The 22,390-nt window shown below is 43.5% G+C and overlaps 2 protein-coding genes across 2 annotated transcripts in view; both read right to left on the bottom strand.

Moving 5' to 3' along the window:
- The window catches only part of LOC139411765 (long-chain fatty acid transport protein 2-like), a 44,998-nt gene extending 43,791 nt beyond the window's left edge, over positions 1 to 1,207 (bottom strand). Inside the window, exon 1 of the mRNA XM_071158492.1 lies at positions 639 to 1,207. Coding sequence (XP_071014593.1) covers positions 639 to 1,116 — 478 coding nt within the window. The 5' untranslated portion in view covers positions 1,117 to 1,207. The remainder of the gene's footprint in view (positions 1 to 638) is intronic.
- Positions 1,208 to 2,998: 1,791 nt separating this feature from the next.
- The window catches only part of LOC139411762 (long-chain fatty acid transport protein 2-like), a 32,028-nt gene continuing 12,636 nt past the window's right edge, over positions 2,999 to 22,390 (bottom strand). The window contains exons 4-10 of the mRNA XM_071158490.1: positions 22,087 to 22,211; positions 10,205 to 10,399; positions 8,200 to 8,290; positions 7,798 to 7,993; positions 7,077 to 7,174; positions 4,914 to 5,044; positions 2,999 to 3,895 (exon numbers count right to left, since the gene is read on the bottom strand). Coding sequence (XP_071014591.1) covers positions 3,719 to 3,895; positions 4,914 to 5,044; positions 7,077 to 7,174; positions 7,798 to 7,993; positions 8,200 to 8,290; positions 10,205 to 10,399; positions 22,087 to 22,211 — 1,013 coding nt within the window. The 3' untranslated portion in view covers positions 2,999 to 3,718. The remainder of the gene's footprint in view (positions 3,896 to 4,913; positions 5,045 to 7,076; positions 7,175 to 7,797; positions 7,994 to 8,199; positions 8,291 to 10,204; positions 10,400 to 22,086; positions 22,212 to 22,390) is intronic.

Raw genomic sequence — 22,390 nt, 5'->3', positions numbered from 1 at the left:
AGGAGCAGAACTACAGATTTTTACCTTGTAAATTCGGGAATTCGATCCAGGAACCTTAAGGATACTGGCCCAACTCTCTAACCACTAGCCTACATATCGGTTACTGGCCCAACGCTCTAACCACTAGGCTACCTTTCAGTTACTGGCCCAACGCTCTAACCACTAGGCTACCTTTCGGTTACTGGCCCAACGCTCTACCCACTAGGCTACATATCGGTTACTGGCCCAACGCTCTAACCACTAGGCTACATTTCAGTTACTGGCCCAACGCTCTAACCACTAGGCTACCTTTCAGTTACTGGCCCAACGCTCTAACCACTAGGCTACATATCGGTTACTGGCCCAACGCTCTACCCACTAGGCTACATATCGGTTACTGGCCCAACGCTCTACCCACTAGCCTACATATCGGTTACTGGCCCAACGCTCTAACCACTAGGCTACCTTTCAGTTACTGGCCCAACGCTCTAACCACTAGGCTACCTTTCGTTTACTGGCCCAACGCTCTAACCACTAGACTACCTGCCGATCTAGACACCATATGTCTCTACACTAGTTATTATTAATTATTTTTCAAAATAGATGTATTAACAATGATATTGTAAACGGCAACACCAAGGTAAGTGGGCTGGACTTACCTGAAGCAGCCAGGAGCACGTTGGTTCCGCAGCAGGTGAAACAGTGCAATAAGGACTTGGACCTGATGTTGTAGTTGAGCAGAGCGGCTCTACATCCAAGTTTAACCAGGGCCAGCCAGATAAACACATACATGGGCTCGTTACCCATGAAGAGGGCGACAGTGTCCCCTTCCTTCACGCTGGCGTGCTGTGAGAGCGCCCGGGCCAACTTGTTGCTCTGCTTGTCAACATCCCGGTATGTATACGAACTCTTCTCGAATACAATAAACTGTTTGTTGGGGTGTTTTTTGACCTTATCTAGAAAACAGTCCAGCATGCTGTAGAACGGTTTGCTCCTCTTGATTCTGTTAATTCGTAACCAGAGTAAGATGCAAGTTACTGTGTAGCGCAGGTCCTGCGTAAAATAAGGATTTCTGAGATAAAGGAAGAGTGGCAGTATAGCCAATCCTGCCAAAATGGTATATAATAACACGTACATGTTGAAAGTTAAGGTCTACTTCTTTGTGATTGTCAATAAAAGGTGTCTCCTTCTTGGCCGTGCTATTTAAGAAAGCAACGGGTTATTGCAACACCTCCAGTCCACAACTCTCCACGACCTTTGGACGCATGTAGACGTGAAATTCCCAACAGCCAATGGCGTTGCGAAGAATATAAAGTAAGGAAGTAGTAGGATATTCTATTCTTCTAATTATGACCATGGCAGTGACATGTTACAGACAGACACCTCTAGGGGACTGACCTCCATGGGCAGACTGGCCATCTGGCATATTTTGCCTATTGGGCCAGTCTAACTTTATTTTTCGGGTCACAAGGAAAATGTTCTGGATAATAATGGGAGAAAATGGAAAATATGGCCCTATGTTGGAAATGCTGGAGCTGATTTCTGGTCCCAGTTTACCCCTGCTGACCTCTATCCATAGATCTATATAATTTCTCCTTGTTTGAGAGTTGACATTTTATTGTGTTATGGCCTGTGGGGCTGTAACAGCATAGGCAGGCTACATGCCGGTCCTGTTGGGAGAGTCAGAAGGCTCAAACATCCGTTTTTATTACATTGTAATAAATCTCAGCAACATTTGTTCAATCACTGTTTCTGTGTTTATGGCTGTGGGTTTTACATTAGACCATGGCTTCATGAATACATCAACCAACATATCAGTTTTCATTCTTTTATTTCCTATTTGTGTAAAAGGGTTTCATTGTTGACCCCTGTCTTCTACCAGGGGTATTCAACTGCACCAGGGCCAGACTACTGGTGCTTTTCTGTTCCACCTGATCATTCATTGCACCCACCTGGTGTCCCAGGTCTAAAATAATCACGGATATGAACAATAGATTTTTTTTAAAGTAGTGGAACTGTCTTCGATGCCCAGATATGAATTTGAGGGTGGTATACAGCCAATATCATTGCCCTGACCCCTGGTCAAGGTGTAGGCTCTACCTAGTCTATATAGATGGAATATCTGCTCTCTGACCCCTGGACAAGGTGTAGGCTCTACCTAGTCTATATAGATGGAATATCTGCTCTCTGACCCCTGGTCAAGGTGTAGGCTCTACCTAGTCTATATAGATGGAATATCTGCTCTCTGACCCCTGGTCAAGGTGTAGGCTCTACCTAGTCTATATAGATGGAATATCTGCTCTCTGACCCCTGGACAAGGTGTAGGCTCTACCTAGTCTATATAGATGGAATATCTGCTCTCTGACCCCTGGACAAGGTGTAGGCTCTACCTAGTCTATATAGATGGAATATCTGCTCTCTGACCCCTGGACAAGGTGTAGGCTCTACCTAGTCTATATAGATGTAAAATCTGCTCTCTGACCCCTGGTCAAGGTGTAGGCTCTACCTAGTCTATATAGATGGAATATCTGCTCTCTGACCCCTGGTCAAGGTGTAGGCTCTACCTAGTCTATATAGATGGAATATCTGCTCTCTGACCCCTGGACAAGGTGTAGGCTCTACCTAGTCTATATAGATGTAAAATCTGCTCTCTGACCCCTGGTCAAGGTGTAGGCTCTACCTAGTCTATATAGATGTAAAATCTGCTCTCTGACCCCTGGACAAGGTGTAGGCTCTACCTAGTCTATATAGATGTAAAATCTGCTCTCTGACCCCTGGTCAAGGTGTAGGCTCTACCTAGTCTATATAGATGTAAAATCTGCTCTCTGACCCCTGGTCAAGGTGTAGGCTAGCCATGGATGGGCCTAGGAGGGCATAGGCCCACCCACTTGGGAGCCAGGCCCAGGCTGTCACGGAAATTATGTTCTCAATGTTCAAAACCCAATTCAATGAAACTACTCAGTCTGCAACCCAGAATTTGTAAGATACTGGTTGAATGAAACAGACAGAGGCCCAGCTATGATAGTCAAAATGTTTATTCATGAGAGCGCTAGTCCGTTGTACAAAACCATTCACTTTATACTGGCTCCTTATGCACTTACATTCACACACAAACAGTTGGTATCCTACGCACATACTTCCACACACAAACAGTAGGTATCCTACGCACATACTGTATCATTACCCAGCCGACAAAGATTAGGGAGACCTTGAGAAGTACTCCCTGTCCTCTCCCAAACCTCTAGCCAGGTCGAATTTTGCTCAGTCTGTGTTTAAGATACTACAAAGACATATTGTACAGATAATATTGTTTAACCCTAATTCTGACTAAAACTACACTCACAGATATATAATGTTACTGACTAAAACTACACAAAACCATCAGCTATTAATTGTATGATTCTAATCAATTTCATACAGTTATAAGGTTTCAGAGTGGAATTATTTCATCATTATGGTTCAACATTTATATCACTTTAACACAGGCCCAGCCAATCAGAATGAGATTTTCCACACAAAAGGGCTTTATTACTGACAGAAATACTCCTGAGTTTCATTAGCTGTCCGGGTGGCCGGTCTCAGACGATGCCGCAGGTAAAGAATGAGGGCTGGCGTGGACTAAAACAGGGAGGGACTAAGTAATACTCATTTTTGTTTTCCGTTGCAAAACATTTTTGAAACGTTTTCAATTGCATGCCCTAATGAATAGGACCCAAGAGTAGTATCACCACAGATCTGTTCACAGCTTGATGATGCCTGCCACTATGGAGCCGTAGATCTGGCCAGTCAATGGTGTGTAACTCTGATTTCTCTCCTGTAGGATGTACAGAGGGTCTGTGATGCCTGCCGGGTCGAAACCTTCCTCCACTAACCTCACCTTCATCTGCTTGAAGGTCCCCGTCATCTCCACCGCATTCTGGATGGGGGGGTGGAGACAGACAGACAGACAGACAGACAGACAGACAGACAGACAGACAGACAGACAGAAAGGAGAGAGAGGGGGCGTAGAGAGACATGTAAACACAAACAGGCTTTTGGCTCAGTGGACTATTCACTATTCATCTCCAGGGATTTTTCTGCCATTGAAATCCTTGGGCGGGCCGCCTAAGCGTTACTTCTAGTCGACTAAGTCCAAACACTGTAAAAATGTATTTTTAAATACCTTTTTGGGGTGAAAAAACATTTCAGTGTAAACTTAAACGACTAAAATATATATTTTTAATAATATAATCTTTGAGAACTAACAATAAGCAAAATAAAAGCTAGACAGTCAGGGAGAATAGAACATTACAAAAACAATGAATTTTGCGTTATAGATTTGTTTTATTTTTACATGTAAGATTTATTTAAAGAAGCAAGTCAGTTAAGAACAAATTCTTATTTACAATGAGAGCCTACCCCGGCCAAACCCGGATGACACTGGGCCAATTGTGCGCCCCCCTATGGGACTCCCAATCACGGCCGGATGTGATACAGTCTGGATCGTATAGATTTTGTTTTTTAGGTTGAACAAAAGAACACAGTATCGAACATGGCTAAATGCCTAGAATTGAAGGAAATTAGCTTTAAAACTGCAAAAACTTGTTTCGGTTCCATTGAGACGTGTAGAATTGTAGGAAATTGACTTAAAAATGCACATATTTCTCTACATCACCAAGATGGGGGCCTCTAAAATTGTCTCCAAAATGCAGCCAAGCCGACGGGCTGATAGCGCTCCCTGTCACGTCCAGCACTTAAGTTCATTTTTGATCCAGATAACCCCCTGATCTCATAACCACAAAAAGTGTCCACGCACCCCGATATGCTCCCACATAGCGTTTTTCAACCGTTTTTCAAAAGCAAAAATGTTTTGATTCTACTTTCAAATAAATAATAACATGAATTGTCTACAATTAATGATGTAATACAAGGAAGAAAGACTTTTGAATAGTTACCTGGATGCGTATGAAGCGTGGCCGTGCATACGCCGGTAGGTAGCTGGCTACATGGCTGAACGTTTTGTTGCCATCAAACTGTTCTCCCCCCTTCAACGTGACGGCAGCCATTCCTATCCTCCCCTCGTTGCCTTGGAGACAGAATACAACAATCCCTCATTCCAACAACTAAACAATCAGAACGCATCATTCGGTGACGACACTTCCTGTATTCCAGTCCTTGAAAACTTTAATGTTGACATGCAAAACATTTTGGGACTGTATCAACAGTGGACGAATGAAAACAATACCAAAAGATCGTTTTTGGAGGGGAATTTTCCTTTCACTTTTATTAAGAAGTTTGAAAGTTTGAAATGATGATCATGTGGTGAGTGGAACTGTACTTTTTATACCAGCTCGCTTGCTGTGTGAAACATTGTTTTAGTTCATCTTTAGATCGCTGGTTACTTTTTAGTGCTGAATGTGAAAAAGATGTTTGCAATGGGAAGCAATAGTACATTTAAATTGGGAAATACTTATAGTAATGGTTGTGTTTTTGTATTCGTATGATTGGGACCTACTGGTTAATTACATGTCAGAGTGAATGGACTGTTAAACCCTTTAAAACCCCCTACAGTCTAAACCCTGTCTAAGCCGGGGAGGGGGGAGGGGGGCGTTCTACTAAACTATATGGAATTGTTTTAAGAAGGTCATACCAAGGATCATTTACCTATTTCATTTAGAATTCTAAGACCCCTTGAAGTATAAAAAAAAGATAGAAAACACTGATTTGATGTCAAAGGGAATTTGTCCTTACTGCTATTAGCCCATTCAAACACATTGAATAACAAGTTTGTTCTGAAGTGCCTGTCCTATTGGTCTGACAACACCGCTCCGTCACCGATCACTGCAGATGCAGAAGTGCGACACTGGTGGATGTGGTGGATTGAGACGCCAATGCAAGATATCTCTAGTTTAAACTGACAGATTATTATGGGGATTATTGTACTGTTTGATTTTAAGGTAAAGGTTAGGGTTCCCTGCTACTTGGATTAAGGTTAGTGTTAGATTTACCTGGTCCTTGGATTAAGGTTAGGGTTAGATTTACCTGGTACTTGGATTAAGGTTAGGGTTAGATTTACCTGGTACTTGGATTAAGGTTAGGGTTAGATTTACCTGGTACTTGGATTAAGATTAGGGTTAGATTTACCTGGTACTTGGATTAAGGTTAGGGTTCCCTGCTACATAGATTAAGGTTAGGGTTCCCTGCTACTTGGATTAAGGTTGGGGTTAGATTTACCTGGTACTTGGATTAAGGTTAGGGTTAGATTTACCTGGTACTTGGATTAAGGTTAGGGTTAGATTTACCTGGTCCTTGGATTAAGGTTGGGGTTAGATTTACCTGGTCCTTGGATTAAGGTTGGGGTTATATTTACCTGGTACTTGGATTAAGGTTAGGGTTAGATTTACCTGGTACATAGATTAAGGTTAGATTTACCTGGTACTTGGATTAAGGTTAGGGTTAGATTTACCTGGTACATAGATTAAGGTTAGATTTACCTGGTCCTTGGATTAAGGTTAGGGTTAGATTTACCTGGTACATAGATTAAGGTTAGATTTACCTGGTACTTGGATTAAGGTTAGGGTTAGATTTACCTGGTACTTGGATTAAGGTTAGGGTTAGATTTACCTGGTCCTTGGATTAAGGTTAGGGTTAGATTTACCTGGTACTTGGATAAGGTTAGATTTACCTGGTACATATATTAAGGTTATGGTTAGATTTACCTGGTACATAGATTAAGGTTAGGATTAGATTTACCTGGTACATAGATTAAGGTTAGGGTTAGATTTACCTGGTACTTGGATAAGGTTAGGGTTAGATTTACCTGGTACATAGATTAAGGTTAGGATTAGATTTACCTGGTACATAGATTAAGGTTAGGGTTAGATTTACCTGGTACTTGGATAAGGTTAGGGTTAGATTTACCTGGTACATAGATTAAGGTTAGGGTTAGATTTACCTGGTACATTGATTAAGGTTAGGGTTAGATTTACCTGGTCCTTGGATTAAGGTTAGGGTTAGATTTACCTGGTACTTGGATAAGGTTAGATTTACCTGGTACATATATTAAGGTTATGGTTAGATTTACCTGGTACATAGATTAAGGTTAGGGTTAGATTTACCTGGTACTTGAACACCGTAGACATTTGCCTCTTGGACAAAGTCTATCAGGGTGAGGATGTCAGCTACTTCAGTTGTGGCCACATTCTCTCCTTTCCACCTGTAGGGGTAAATATAACTCAACTAAATATAATAGATTCTCTCCCTTCCACCTGTAGGGGTCAATACAACTCAACTAAATATAATATAACATGTTCTCTCCCTTCCACCTGTAGGGGTCAATTCAACTCAACTAAATATAATATAACGTGTTCTCTCCCTTCCACCTGTAGGGGTCAATACATCTCAACTAAATATAATAGATTCTCTCCCTTCCACCTGTAGGGGTCAATACAACTCAACTAAATATAATATAACATGTTCTCTCCCTTCCACCTGTAGGGGTCAATTCAACTCAACTAAATATAATAGATTCTCTCCCTTCCACCTGTAGGGGTCAATACAACTCAACTAAATATAATATGTTCTCTCCCTTCCACCTGTAGGGGTCAATTCAACTCAACTAAATATAATAGATTCTCTCCCTTCCACCTGTAGGGGTCGATACAACTCAACTAAATATAATATGTTCTCTCCCTTCCACCTGTAGGGGTCAATTCAACTCAACTAAATATAATAGATTCTCTCCCTTCCACCTGCAGGGGTCAATACAAGTCAACTAAATATAATATATAATATGTTTCCATATATTTGGAATGCCATACTGTAAGTCAGAATACGTACCTGAATGTATCTCCGACTCGATCCTGAAAGTAAATAAAGTTGTCCTGGCCTATCTTCAGCAGGTCTCCACTGTTAAAGTACAGATCTCCTTTCTGAAACACGTCTCTCAGTCTCTTCTTCTCTGTCTGCTGGCTGTTAGCGTATCCAACAAAAGGAGTGATGTTCGTGATCTTGCACACCAACAGTCCTGTTTCATCTTCAGGAAGACACACACACACACACACACCATAATGTATACCCACACCAACAGTCCTGTCTCTTCCTTAGGGAACGGGCCGAACACCCAAACATGAATAGCATAATGTACATTGAGATAAGTGTGATTTTGAGGTCATTATTGTACAATAATCTCCCAGGTTAAATAAAGGCCAATACTAACACACCTATGAAAGAGCATCTCACCTTTAGGAGCTTCTACACACAGTCCGGTAGAGTCTCTGATTGGTTCATCTCTCTCTGTGTCGTATTTAATCAGAGCATAAGGAAACAGCTTCTATAAGAGACAGGAAAGACATTGTGATCAGAACATAGTGAAACAGATTCTATAACAGAGACATCATGATCAGAACATAGTGAAACAGCTTCTATAACAGAGACATCATGATCAGAACATAGTGAAACAGATTCTATAAGAGACAGGAGAGACATCATGATCAGAACATAGTGAAACAGATTCTATAACAGAGACATCATGATCAGAACATAGTGAAACAGATTCTATAACAGAGACATCATGATCAGAACCTAGTGAAACAGATTCTATAAGAGACAGGAGAGACATCATGATCAGAACATAGTGAAACAGATTCTATAACAGAGACATCATGATCAGAACATAGTGAAACAGATTCTATAAGAGAGACATCATGATCAGAACATAGTGAAACAGATTCTATAAGAGACAGGAGAGACATTATGATCAGAACATAGTGAAACAGTTTCTATAAGAGACAGGAGAGACATCATGATCAGAACATAGTGAAACAGATTCTATAACAGAGACATCATGATCAGAACATAGTGAAACAGATTCTATAAGAGACAGGAGAGACATCATGATCAGAACATAGTGAAACAGATTCTATAAGAGACAGGAGAGACATCATGATCAGAACATAGTGAAACAGATTCTATAAGAGACAACAGAGACATCATGATCAGAACATAGTGGAACAGCTTCTATAACAGAGACATCATGATCAGAACATAGTGAAACAGCTTCTATAAGAGACAGGAGAGACATCATGATCAGAACATAGTGAAACAGATTCTATAAGAGAGACATCATGATCAGAACATAGTGAAACAGATTCTATAACAGAGACATCATGATCAGAACATAGTGAAACAGCTTCTATAAGAGACAGGAGAGACATCACTGTGATAAAGACACAGCATTTCAGTTGATGTTCGGATCCCAACCCTGGTAAAATGTCCAATGTAAGAAGTATAACCTTTACCAATTAAATACAAATACAAGTATCTAGCTATGTTAAGATAAATGCACTGACTGAGTCTGGATAAGAGCGTCTTCTAAATGATTCAATTGACATGTCAATGTAGAGGGAAGCATGATATCTCAGTAGAGTTGGAGTCAATTCCATTTCAATTCAGTAACTGAAATTAAATGGATTTGTCCCCAACCCTGGTTCTTTAGGAGTCAGATCTTCAGGCCCCTTAGTCATAAAGTGTCTCAGAGTAGGAGTACTGATCTAGGATCCAATTTAGCCTTTTAGATCATAATGAATAAGGTTTCATGAACAGGGGGGGGGGGGACCTGATCCTAGATCATCACTCTGTGAGACATTATGAATCCGGGCCCAGGAGACAGGGCTGTTCAGGAGTCAGTCCTTACCTGGTGTAGGTAGTGAGACATTATGAATCCGGGCCCAGGAGACAGGGCTGTTCAGGAGTCAGTCCTTACCTGGTGTAGGTAGTGAGACATTATGAATCCGGGCCCAGGAGACAGGGCTGTTCAGGAGTCAATCCTTACCCGGTGTAGGTAGTGAGACATTATGAATCCGGGCCCAGGAGACAGGGCTGTTCAGGAGTCAGTCCTTACCTGGTGTAGGTAGTGAGACATTATGAATCCGGGCCCAGGAGACAGGGCTGTTCAGGAGTCAATCCTTACCCGGTGTAGGTAGTGAGACCTAATGAATCCGGGCCCAGGAGACAGGGCTGTTCAGGAGTCAGTCCTTACCAGGTGTAGGTAGTGAGACATTATGAATCCGGGCCCAGGAGACAGGGCTGTCCAGGAGTCAGTCCTTACCCGGTGTAGGTAGTGAGACATTATGAATCCGGGCCCAGGAGACAGGGCTGTTCAGGAGTCAGTCCTTACCCGGTGTAGGTAGTGAGACATTATGAATCCGGGCCCAGGAGACAGGGCTGTCCAGGAGTCAGTTCTTACCCGGTGCAGGTAGTTGACTCGTCCGATAGCTCCTATCTTCCCGGTGTAGTTGATCAGTCCCACATTGCCCTCCGTTGAAGCATAAAACTCCCTCACGTAGATGTTGCCAAAGCGGTTCAGGAATTCCTTCCATATCTCTGCTCTCACACCGTTACCAATGGCCAGCCTGACTTTGTGCTCTCTGTCGTTGTCTCTCTGGAATGTTGGGATAAAACAAAACATTCTTCTTTTTAAATATTTTTATTTTGGTTGTATGTCAATCATGTTATTGTGAAGTCAAAGACGAATGCACACATTTGGTGAACAATAATGATTTTCTAATTCAAATTCTCATTTGAACAGTCATATAGTGTATTACCATTAGAGACAGGAGTCTGTTCAGTCATATAGTGTATTACCATTAGAGACAGGAGTCTCTACAGTCATATAGTGTTTTACCATTAGAGACAGGAGTCTGTACAGTCATATTGTGTATTACCAATAGAGACAGGAGTCTGTACAGTCATATAGTGTATTACCAATAGAGACAGGAGTCTGTACAGTCATATAGTGTATTACCAATAGAGACAGGAGTCTGTACAGTCATATAGTGCATTACCAATAGAGACAGGAGTCTGTACAGTCATATAGTGTATTACCAATAGAGACAGGAGTCTGTACAGTCATAGAGACAGGAGTCTCTACAGTCATATAGTGTGTTACCAATAGAGACAGGAGTCTGTACAGTCATATAGTGTATTACCAATAGAGACAGGAGTCTGCACAGTCATAGAGACAGGAGTCTGTTCAGTCATATAGTGTATTACCATTAGAGACAGGAGTCTGTACAGTCATAGAAACAGGAGTCTGCACAGTCATAGAGACAGGAGTCTGTACAGTCATATAGTGTATTACCATTAGAGACAGGAATCTGCACAGTCATAGAAACAGGAGTCTGTACAGTCATATAGTGTATTACCATTAGAGACAGGAGTCTGTACAGTCATATAGTGTATTACCAATAGAGACAGGAGTCTGTACAGTCATATAGTGTATTACCATTAGAGACAGGAGTCTGTACAGTCATATAGTGTATTACCATTAGAGACAGGAGTCTGTACAGTCATATAGTGTATTACCAATAGAGACAGGAGTCTGTACAGTCATATAGTGTATTACCATTAGAGACAGGAGTCTGTACAGTCATATAGTGTATTACCAATAGAGACAGGAGTCTGTACAGTCATAGAGACAGGAGTCTGTACAGTCATATAGTGTATTACCATTAGAGACAGGAGTCTGTACAGTCATATAGTGTATTACCATTAGAGACAGGAATCTGCACAGTCATAGAAACAGGAGTCTGTACAGTCATATAGTGTATTACCAATAGAGACAGGAATCTGCACAGTCATAGAAACAGGAGTCTGTACAGTCATATAGTGTATTACCATTTAGAGACAGGAGTCTGCACAGTCATAGAAACATGAGTCTGTACAGTCATATAGTGTATTACCATTAGAGACAGGAGTCTGCACAGTCATAGAAACATGAGTCTGTACAGTCATATAGTGTATTACCAATAGAGACAGGAGTCTGTACAGTCATATAGTGTATTACCATTAGAGACAGGAGTCTGCACAGTCATAGAAACAGGAGTCTGTACAGTCATATAGTGTATTACCAATAGAGACAGGAGTCTGTACAGTCATATAGTGTATTACCATTAGAGACAGGAGTCTGCACAGTCATATAGTGTATTACCAATAGAGACAGGAGTCTGTACAGTCATATAGTGTATTACCAATAGAGACAGGAGTCTGTACAGTCATATAGTGTATTACCATTAGAGACAGGAGTCTGTACAGTCCATATAGTGTATTACCAATAGAGACAGGAGTCTCTACAGTCATATAGTGTGTTACCAATAGAGACAGGAGTCTGTACAGTCATATAGTGTATTACCATTAGAGACAGGAGTCTGTACAGTCATAGAGACAGGAGTCTCTACAGTCATATAGTGTGTTACCAATAGAGACAGGAGTCTGTACAGTCATATAGTGTATTACCATTAGAGACAGGAGTCTGTACAGTCATAGAAACAGGAGTCTGTACAGTCATATAGTGTATTACCATTAGAGACAGGAGTCTGTACAGTCATATAGTGTATTACCATTAGAGACAGGAATCTGCACAGTCATAGAAACAGGAGTCTGTACAGTCATATAGTGTATTACCATTAGAGACAGGAGTCTCTACAGTCATATAGTGTATTACCATTAGAGACAGGAGTCTGCACAGTCATAGAAACATGAGTCTGTACAGTCATATAGTGTATTACCATTAGAGACAGGAGTCTCTACAGTCATATAGTGTATTACCAGTAGAGACAGGAGTCTGCACAGTCATAGAAACAGGAGTCTGTACAGTCATATAGTGTATTACCATTAGAGACAGGAGTCTGCACAGTCATAGAAACAGGAGTCTGTACAGTCATAGAGACAGGAGTCTGTACAGTCATATAGTGTATTACCAGTAGAGACAGGAGTCTGCACAGTCATAGAAACAGGAGTCTGTACAGTCATATAGTGTATTACCAGTAGAGACAGGAGTCTGCACAGTCATATAGTGTATTACCATTAGAGACAGAAGTCTGTACAGTCATATAGTGTATTACCATTAGAGACAGGAGTCTGTACAGTCATATAGTGTTTTACCATTAGAGACAGGAGTCTGTACAGTCATATAGTGTATTACCAATAGAGACAGGAATCTGCACAGTCATAGAGACAGGAGTCTGTACAGTCATATAGTGTATTACCATTAGAGACAGGAGTCTGTACAGTCATATAGTGTATTACCAATAGAGACAGGAGTCTGCACAGTCATATAGTGTATTACCAATAGAGACAGGAGTCTGTACAGTCATATAGTGTATTACCATTAGAGACAGGAGTCTGTACAGTCATATAGTGAATTGCCATTAGAGACAGGAGTCTATACAGTCATAGAGACAGGAGTCTGTACAGTCATATAGTGTATTACCAATAGAGACAGGAGTCTGTACAGTCATATAGTGTATTACCATTAGAGACAGGAGTCTGTACAGTCATAGAGACAGGAGTCTGTACAGTCATATAGTGTATTACCATTAGAGACAGGAGTCTGTACAGTCATATAGTGAATTGCCATTAGAGACAGGAGTCTATACAGTCATAGAGACAGGAGTCTGTACAGTCATATAGTGTATTACCAATAGAGACAGGAGTCTGTACAGTCATATAGTGTATTACCATTAGAGACAGGAGTCTGCACAGTCATATAGTGAATTACCATTAGAGACAGGAGTCTGTACAGTCATATAGTGTATTACCATTAGAGACAGGAGTCTGTACAGTCATAGAGACAGGAGTCTGTACAGTCATATAGTGTATTACCATTAGAGACAGGAGTCTGTACAGTCATATAGTGTATTACCATTAGAGACAGGAGTCTGTACAGGCATAGAGACATGAGTCTGCACAGTCATATAGTGTATTACCATTAGAGACAGGAATCTGCACAGTCATAGAAACAGGAGTCTGTACAGTCATATTGTGTATTACCAGTAGAGACAGGAGTCTGCACAGTCATAGAAACAGGAGTCTCTACAGTCATATTGTGTATTACCAGTAGAGACAGGAGTCTGCACAGTCATAGAAACAGGAGTCTGTACAGTCATATAGTGTATTACCATTAGAGACAGGAGTCTGTACAGTCATAGAAACAGGAGTCTGTACAGTCATATAGTGTATTACCATTAGAGACAGGAGTCTGTACAGTCATATAGTGAAAAGAAAACTAACATCGTAAGCTAACATTATATTAGGTTCTATAACATTCTAACCTAACATTCTATAACATTCTAACCTAATGTTCTATTACATTCTAACCTAACATTCTAACCTAACATTCTATAACATTCTAACCTAACATTCTATAACATTCTAACCTAATGTTCTATTACATTCTAACCTAACATTCTATTACAGTCTAACCTAACGTTCTATTACATTCTAACCTAACATTCTATAACATTCTAACCTAACATTCTATAACATTCTAACCTAACATTCTATAACATTCTAACCTAACATTCTATAACATTCTAACCTAATGTTCTATAACATTCTAACCTAACATTATTTTGAACTATCCACTAAAAGGTTTGAAAATATGACCCGCCATACGTGATTACATTCCCCTTCCCTGACCCAGATATATCCCAGCCTAAGCCCCAGCCCTCAGCCCCAGCCCACCACTGACTGTCATTACACATGGTAGAGTTCCTAAGTAAAGGCCACTAGCTATTCTGAGAGGACCACCAGATCAGAACCACGAGGGTGTGTCCTAAATGGCAACCTATTCCCTTTATACTGTAGTCCACTACTGTTGCCCTGGTGAAACTATAGAGGGAATTGGTTGCCATTTGATATGTAGCTGTAGACCACTAGGCTGTGGGAGGGTCACATGGTGTGTCTGTACGTGGAGAGGGGTTCAGTTTCAATGGTGGGAACACAGAATGTTTACATTGCTCTCCAGGCCACGCCTTCGAGGGCCCTGAAATATGACGGCCATAAAAAGTAAGGAGACGTGGATGACGTGCAAACCAATATTTAATTTCTGAATTGGTTACCATTAGTTCAGGGTTAGGGTTAGGGGTTGGGTTAGGGTTAGGGTTAGAGGGTTAGGGTTAGAGGGTTAGGGTTAGGGGTTGGGTTAGGGGTTGGGCTAGTTGGGAGGGTCAACGGGTTAGGGTTAGGGGTTGGGCTAGCTGGGAGGGTCAACGGGTTAGGGTTAGGGGTTGGGCTAGTTGGGAGGGTCAACGGGTTAGGGTTAGGGTTAAGGTTAGGGGTTGGGCTAGTTGGGAGGGTCAACGGGATGCTGGTCAGAAGAGTCTTATAAAAGTCTCTCCACATTAATTCTGGGGAAAGGCTCCTTTTGGGAGATTTGGTGTTGAGAAGAAGACAGAACTATCTGCATGTAGCCTAGTCCAAAACTGTCTGCATGTAGCCTAGTCCAAAACTGTCTGCATGTAGCCTAGTCCAAAACTGTCTGCATGTAGCCTAGTCCAAAACTGTCTGCATGTAGCCTAGTCCAGAACTATCTGCATGTAGCCTAATCCAAAACTGTCTGCATGTAGCCTAGTCCAAAACTGTCTGCATGTAGCCTAGTCCAAAACTGTCTACATGTAGCCTAGTCCAAAACTGTCTGCATGTAGCCTAGTCCAAAACTGTCTGCGTGTAGCCTAGTCCAGAACTATCTGCGTGTAGCCTAGTCCAAAACTGTCTGCATGTAGCCTAGTCCAAAACTGTCTGCATGTAGCCTAGTCCAAAACTGTCTGCATGTAGCCTAGTCCAGAACTGTCTGCATGTAGCCTAGTCCAAAACTGTCTGCATGTAGCCTAGTCCAGAACTATCTGCATGTAGCCTAGTCCAAAACTGTCTGCATGTAGCCTAGTCCAAAACTGTCTGCATGTAGCCTAGTCCATAACTGTCTGCATCTACTGTAGCCTAGTCCAGAACTATCTGCATGTAGCCTAGTCCAAAACTGTCTGCATGTAGCCTAGTCCAAAACTGTCTGCATGTAGCCTAGTCCAAAACTGTCTGCATGTAGCCTAGTCCAAAACTGTCTGCATGTAGCCTAGTCCATAACTGTCTGCATGTAGCCTAGTCCATAACTGTCTGCATGTAGCCTAGTCCAAAACTGTCTGCATGTAGCCTAATCCAAAACGGTCTGCATGTAGCCTAGTCCAGAACTGTCTGCATGTAGCCTAGTCCAGAACTTTCTGCATCTACTGTAGCCCAGTCCAGAACTATCTGCATGTAGCCTAGTCCAAAACTGTCTGCATGTAGCCTAGTCCAGAACTATCTGCATCTAGCCTAGTCCAAAACTGTCTGCATGTAGCCTAGTCCAAAACTGTCTGCATGTAGCCTAGTCCATAACTGTCTGCATGTAGCCTAGTCCAGAACTGTCTGCATGTAGCCTAGTCCAGAATTGTCTGCATGTAGCCTAGTCCAGAAAATAAAAGGTGATAGCATCTTCCATGAAATGGCATCTCCCAACTGCCTGCATATTTTACCTCCAAAAAGAGGTAGAAACATCTACTATCATAATATCCTGATTGAAACCTAACCTATCAATGACCTTTTTAACTCTGTCAATCGTCTGGATTCAATCCAACTCAATTGAAAATGTCACTTTAGAACATTCCAGGTCAGTGACATCACAGTAAGGTGACACTGGGAATCTTAATGATTCTATTTCTGACGCTACAGCTGTGGCCGGGTTGTAAAACAACCTCGGCTGGAGAGATTAAGAAGTGGCTGAGAGGGTCTCGGTCTGATTGGACACACAGAGGGAGCAGTTCGCGCCACAAAGCCTGGGCATAAACCACACCTGGCTTCAAGTAGTATTTGGAATCTTTTGAATAGTTTAGATGTGCTTGATTGAACATGCCTGATGCAATGGAACCAAGTCCAACAGGTCCAAACCCCGCCCATCAGCCTGTCCAGGAAGGCTCAGTCAGAAAACACTGACTCAAAGTATTTGAACATTTCAAATGGTATTTGAACATGCAGAAAAAGCTCTCTGTGACACTCTGCCTCGGGTGTAACTTAACTTCATCTGTCTGAATACTGGGAAGAAGATCACTTGACTTGAACAATCTGGATTCCACTATTCTGTTAACGCCAGTCTGTAACGCCAGTCTGTAACACTAGTCTGTAACACTAGTCTAACACTAGTCTAACATGTGGGTTCACCATAGCTCAGTGTGTTAGAGCATGGATGATGCCGGAAACACCAGAGATGTGGGGTCTTATTCCAGCATGGCCCCGCATTGAAACACCAGAGATGTGGGGTCTGATTCCAGCATTGAAACACCAGAGATGTGGGGTCTTATTCCAGCTTGGCCCCGCATTGAAACACCAGAGATGTGGGGTCTTATTCCAGCTTGGCCCCGCATTGAAACACCAGAGATGTGGGGTCTTATTCCAGCTTGGCCCCGCATTGAAACACCAGAGATGTGGGGTCTGATTCCAGCATTGAAACACCAGAGATGTGGGGTCTTATTCCAGCATTGAAACACCAGAGATGTGGGGTCTGATTCCAGCATTGAAACACCAGAGATGTGGGGTCTTATTCCAGCTTGGCCCCACATTGAAACACCAGAGATGTGGGGTCTTATTCCAGCATTGAAACACCAGAGATGTGGGGTCTTATTCCAGCATTGAAACACCAGAGATGTGGGGTCTGATTCCAGCATGGCCCCGCATTGAAACACCAGAGATGTGGGGTCTGATTCCAGCATGGCCCCGCATTGAAACACCAGAGATGTGGGGTCTGATTCCAGCATTGAAACACCAGAGATGTGGGGTCTTATTCCAGCTTGGCCCCACATTGAAACACCAGAGATGTGGGGTCTTATTCCAGCTTGGCCCCACATTGAAACACCAGAGATGTGGGGTCTTATTCCAGCATTGAAACACCAGAGATGTGGGGTCTTATTCCAGCATTGAAACACCAGAGATGTGGGGTCTGATTCCAGCATTGAAACACCAGAGATGTGGGGTCTTATTCCAGCTTGGCCCCACATTGAAACACCAGAGATGTGGGGTCTTATTCCAGCATTGAAACACCAGAGATGTGGGGTCTTATTCCAGCTTGGCCCCACATTGAAACACCAGAGATGTGGGGTCTTATTCCAGCTTGGCCCCACATTGAAACACCAGAGATGTGGGGTCTTATTCCAGCATTGAAACACCAGAGATGTGGGGTCTTATTCCAGCTTGGCCCCACATTGAAACACCAGAGATGTGGGGTCTGATTCCAGCATTGAAACACCAGAGATGTGGGGTCTTATTCCAGCATGGCCCCGCATTGAAACACCAGAGATGTGGGGTCTGATTCCAGCATTGAAACACCAGAGATGTGGGGTCTTATTCCAGCTTGGCCCCACATTGAAACACCAGAGATGTGGGGTCTGATTCCAGCATTGAAACACCAGAGATGTGGGGTCTTATTCCAGCATTGAAACACCAGAGATGTGGGGTCTGATTCCAGCATTGAAACACCAGAGATGTGGGGTCTTATTCCAGCTTGGCCCCACATTGAAACACCAGAGATGTGGGGTCTTATTCCAGCATTGAAACACCAGAGATGTGGGGTCTTATTCCAGCATTGAAACACCAGAGATGTGGGGTCTGATTCCAGCATTGAAACACCAGAGATGTGGGGTCTGATTCCAGCATGGCCCCACATTGAAACACCAGAGATGTGGGGTCTGATTCCAGCATGGCCCCGCATTGAAACACCAGAGATGTGGGGTCTGATTCCAGCATGGCCCCGCATTGAAACACCAGAGATGTGGGGTCTGATTCCAGCATTGAAACACCAGAGATGTGGGGTCTTATTCCAGCTTGGCCCCACATTGAAACACCAGAGATGTGGGGTCTTATTCCAGCTTGGCCCCACATTGAAACACCAGAGATGTGGGGTCTTATTCCAGCATGGCCCCGCATTGAAACACCAGAGATGTGGGGTCTGATTCCAGCATTGAAACACCAGAGATGTGGGGTCTTATTCCAGCTTGGCCCCGCATTGAAACACCAGAGATGTGGGGTCTTATTCCAGCTTGGCCCCGCATTGAAACACCAGAGATGTGGGGTCTTATTCCAGCTTGGCCCCGCATTGAAACACCAGAGATGTGGGGTCTGATTCCAGCATTGAAACACCAGAGATGTGGGGTCTTATTCCAGCATTGAAACACCAGAGATGTGGGGTCTGATTCCAGCATTGAAACACCAGAGATGTGGGGTCTTATTCCAGCTTGGCCCCACATTGAAACACCAGAGATGTGGGGTCTTATTCCAGCATTGAAACACCAGAGATGTGGGGTCTTATTCCAGCATTGAAACACCAGAGATGTGGGGTCTGATTCCAGCATTGAAACACCAGAGATGTGGGGTCTGATTCCAGCATGGCCCCACATTGAAACACCAGAGATGTGGGGTCTGATTCCAGCATGGCCCCGCATTGAAACACCAGAGATGTGGGGTCTGATTCCAGCATGGCCCCGCATTGAAACACCAGAGATGTGGGGTCTGATTCCAGCATTGAAACACCAGAGATGTGGGGTCTTATTCCAGCTTGGCCCCACATTGAAACACCAGAGATGTGGGGTCTTATTCCAGCTTGGCCCCACATTGAAACACCAGAGATGTGGGGTCTTATTCCAGCATTGAAACACCAGAGATGTGGGGTCTTATTCCAGCATTGAAACACCAGAGATGTGGGGTCTGATTCCAGCATTGAAACACCAGAGATGTGGGGTCTTATTCCAGCTTGGCCCCACATTGAAACACCAGAGATGTGGGGTCTTATTCCAGCATTGAAACACCAGAGATGTGGGGTCTTATTCCAGCTTGGCCCCACATTGAAACACCAGAGATGTGGGGTCTTATTCCAGCTTGGCCCCACATTGAAACACCAGAGATGTGGGGTCTTATTCCAGCATTGAAACACCAGAGATGTGGGGTCTTATTCCAGCTTGGCCCCACATTGAAACACCAGAGATGTGGGGTCTGATTCCAGCATTGAAACACCAGAGATGTGGGGTCTTATTCCAGCATGGCCCCGCATTGAAACACCAGAGATGTGGGGTCTGATTCCAGCATTGAAACACCAGAGATGTGGGGTCTTATTCCAGCTTGGCCCCGCATTGAAACACCAGAGATGTGGGGTCTGATTCCAGCATTGAAACACCAGAGATGTGGGGTCTTATTCCAGCATTGAAACACCAGAGATGTGGGGTCTTATTCCAGCATTGAAACACCAGAGATGTGGGGTCTGATTCCAGCATTGAAACACCAGAGATGTGGGGTCTGATTCCAGCATGGCCCCACATTGAAACACCAGAGATGTGGGGTCTAATTCCAGCATGGCCCCGCATTGAAACACCAGAGATGTGGGGTCTGATTCCAGCATGGCCCCGCATTGAAACACCAGAGATGTGGGGTCTGATTCCAGCATTGAAACACCAGAGATGTGGGGTCTTATTCCAGCTTGGCCCCACATTGAAACACCAGAGATGTGGGGTCTTATTCCAGCTTGGCCCCACATTGAAACACCAGAGATGTGGGGTCTTATTCCAGCATTGAAACACCAGAGATGTGGGGTCTTATTCCAGCATTGAAACACCAGAGATGTGGGGTCTGATTCCAGCATTGAAACACCAGAGATGTGGGGTCTGATTCCAGCATGGCCCCACATTGAAACACCAGAGATGTGGGGTCTAATTCCAGCATGGCCCCGCATTGAAACACCAGAGATGTGGGGTCTGATTCCAGCATGGCCCCGCATTGAAACACCAGAGATGTGGGGTCTGATTCCAGCATTGAAACACCAGAGATGTGGGGTCTTATTCCAGCTTGGCCCCACATTGAAACACCAGAGATGTGGGGTCTTATTCCAGCTTGGCCCCACATTGAAACACCAGAGATGTGGGGTCTTATTCCAGCATTGAAACACCAGAGATGTGGGGTCTTATTCCAGCATTGAAACACCAGAGATGTGGGGTCTGATTCCAGCATTGAAACACCAGAGATGTGGGGTCTTATTCCAGCTTGGCCCCACATTGAAACACCAGAGATGTGGGGTCTTATTCCAGCATTGAAACACCAGAGATGTGGGGTCTTATTCCAGCTTGGCCCCACATTGAAACACCAGAGATGTGGGGTCTTATTCCAGCTTGGCCCCACATTGAAACACCAGAGATGTGGGGTCTTATTCCAGCATTGAAACACCAGAGATGTGGGGTCTTATTCCAGCATTGAAACACCAGAGATGTGGGGTCTTATTCCAGCATTGAAACACCAGAGATGTGGGGTCTTATTCCAGCATTGAAACACCAGAGATGTGGGGTCTGATTCCAGCATTGAAACACCAGAGATGTGGGGTCTTATTCCAGCTTGGCCCCACATTGAAACACCAGAGATGTGGGGTCTGATTCCAGCATGGCCCCACATTGAAACACCAGAGATGTGGGGTCTGATTCCAGCATGGCCCCGCATTGAAACACCAGAGATTTGAGAATTGATTCCAGCTTGGCCCCGGCATGGAAAACACCAGAGATGTGGGAATTGATTCCAGCTTGGCCCCGGCATGGAAAACACCAGTGATGTGAGAATTGATTCCAGCTTGGCCCCGGCATGGAAAACACCAGTGATGTGGGAATTGATTGCAGCATGGCCCGGCATGGGTTCCTCATGGCCCCGGCATGGGTTCCTCATGGCCCCGGCATGGGTTTCTCATGGCCCCGGCATGATCCCTGCATGCTGCCCAGTGGCCTACCATCATGTTGTTACTATTAGTGTGTACTCTACAGTCCTGGGTCAAAAATATAATGTCAAGTACTTTCAAATCCTTGTCTGAAACATGGCTGAAAACATGCCTGGTTAGTCATATACCCTATACCAGAGAGAATATGTAAGCCTTTTCTGAGCCAGAAAGGGTCCATACCTCCTGCTTATGTGGCATGAGGTACAAATAAACCCCCTGGACAGGATGCTGCGAACCATAGCAACTACGATGTCATTACCATGTCATAAACCTCCTGGACAGGATGCTAGAGACCATAGCAACTACTATGTCATAAACCCTCTGGACAGGTTGCTAGAGACCATAGCACCTACTATGTCATTACTATGTCATAAACCCCCTGGACAGGATGCTAGAGACCATAGCAACTACTATGTCATAAACCCCCTGGACAGGATGCGAAAACCATAGCAACTACTATGTAATAACAATGAATGACAAAATGAAGGTGACCTTGTATAAAGCTTGCAGCTGAGGTTGCTTACCTTGGGTGTGTTACAGAGGTAGCGTAACACCTCTCCTATGTACTGGACCACGGTAACGTTGTACTTCCTGCAATCATCCCAGAACTGAGAGGCTGAGAACTTCCTCCTCAGAATGATGGTGGAGCCTGGGATGGACAGATAGAAGAGATGAGAGAGGAACAATGAAAATATCAGTTTTAAGAACATGCAGGTGATATCGCTATCATTATCAACCAATGGCAGACCTGAAATGCTGACAAAACTGTTATGTTAAATCAGCAGTGTGCATCATCATCATCATCATCATCATCATCATCATCATAAA

This window comes from Oncorhynchus clarkii, chromosome 6 (genome assembly GCF_045791955.1).
Source record: "Oncorhynchus clarkii lewisi isolate Uvic-CL-2024 chromosome 6, UVic_Ocla_1.0, whole genome shotgun sequence".
Classification (NCBI taxonomy): Eukaryota; Metazoa; Chordata; class Actinopteri; order Salmoniformes; family Salmonidae; genus Oncorhynchus; species Oncorhynchus clarkii.
Note: the sequence above shows the minus strand (reverse complement) of the source record. Positions and strands in the feature narration are given on the sequence as shown.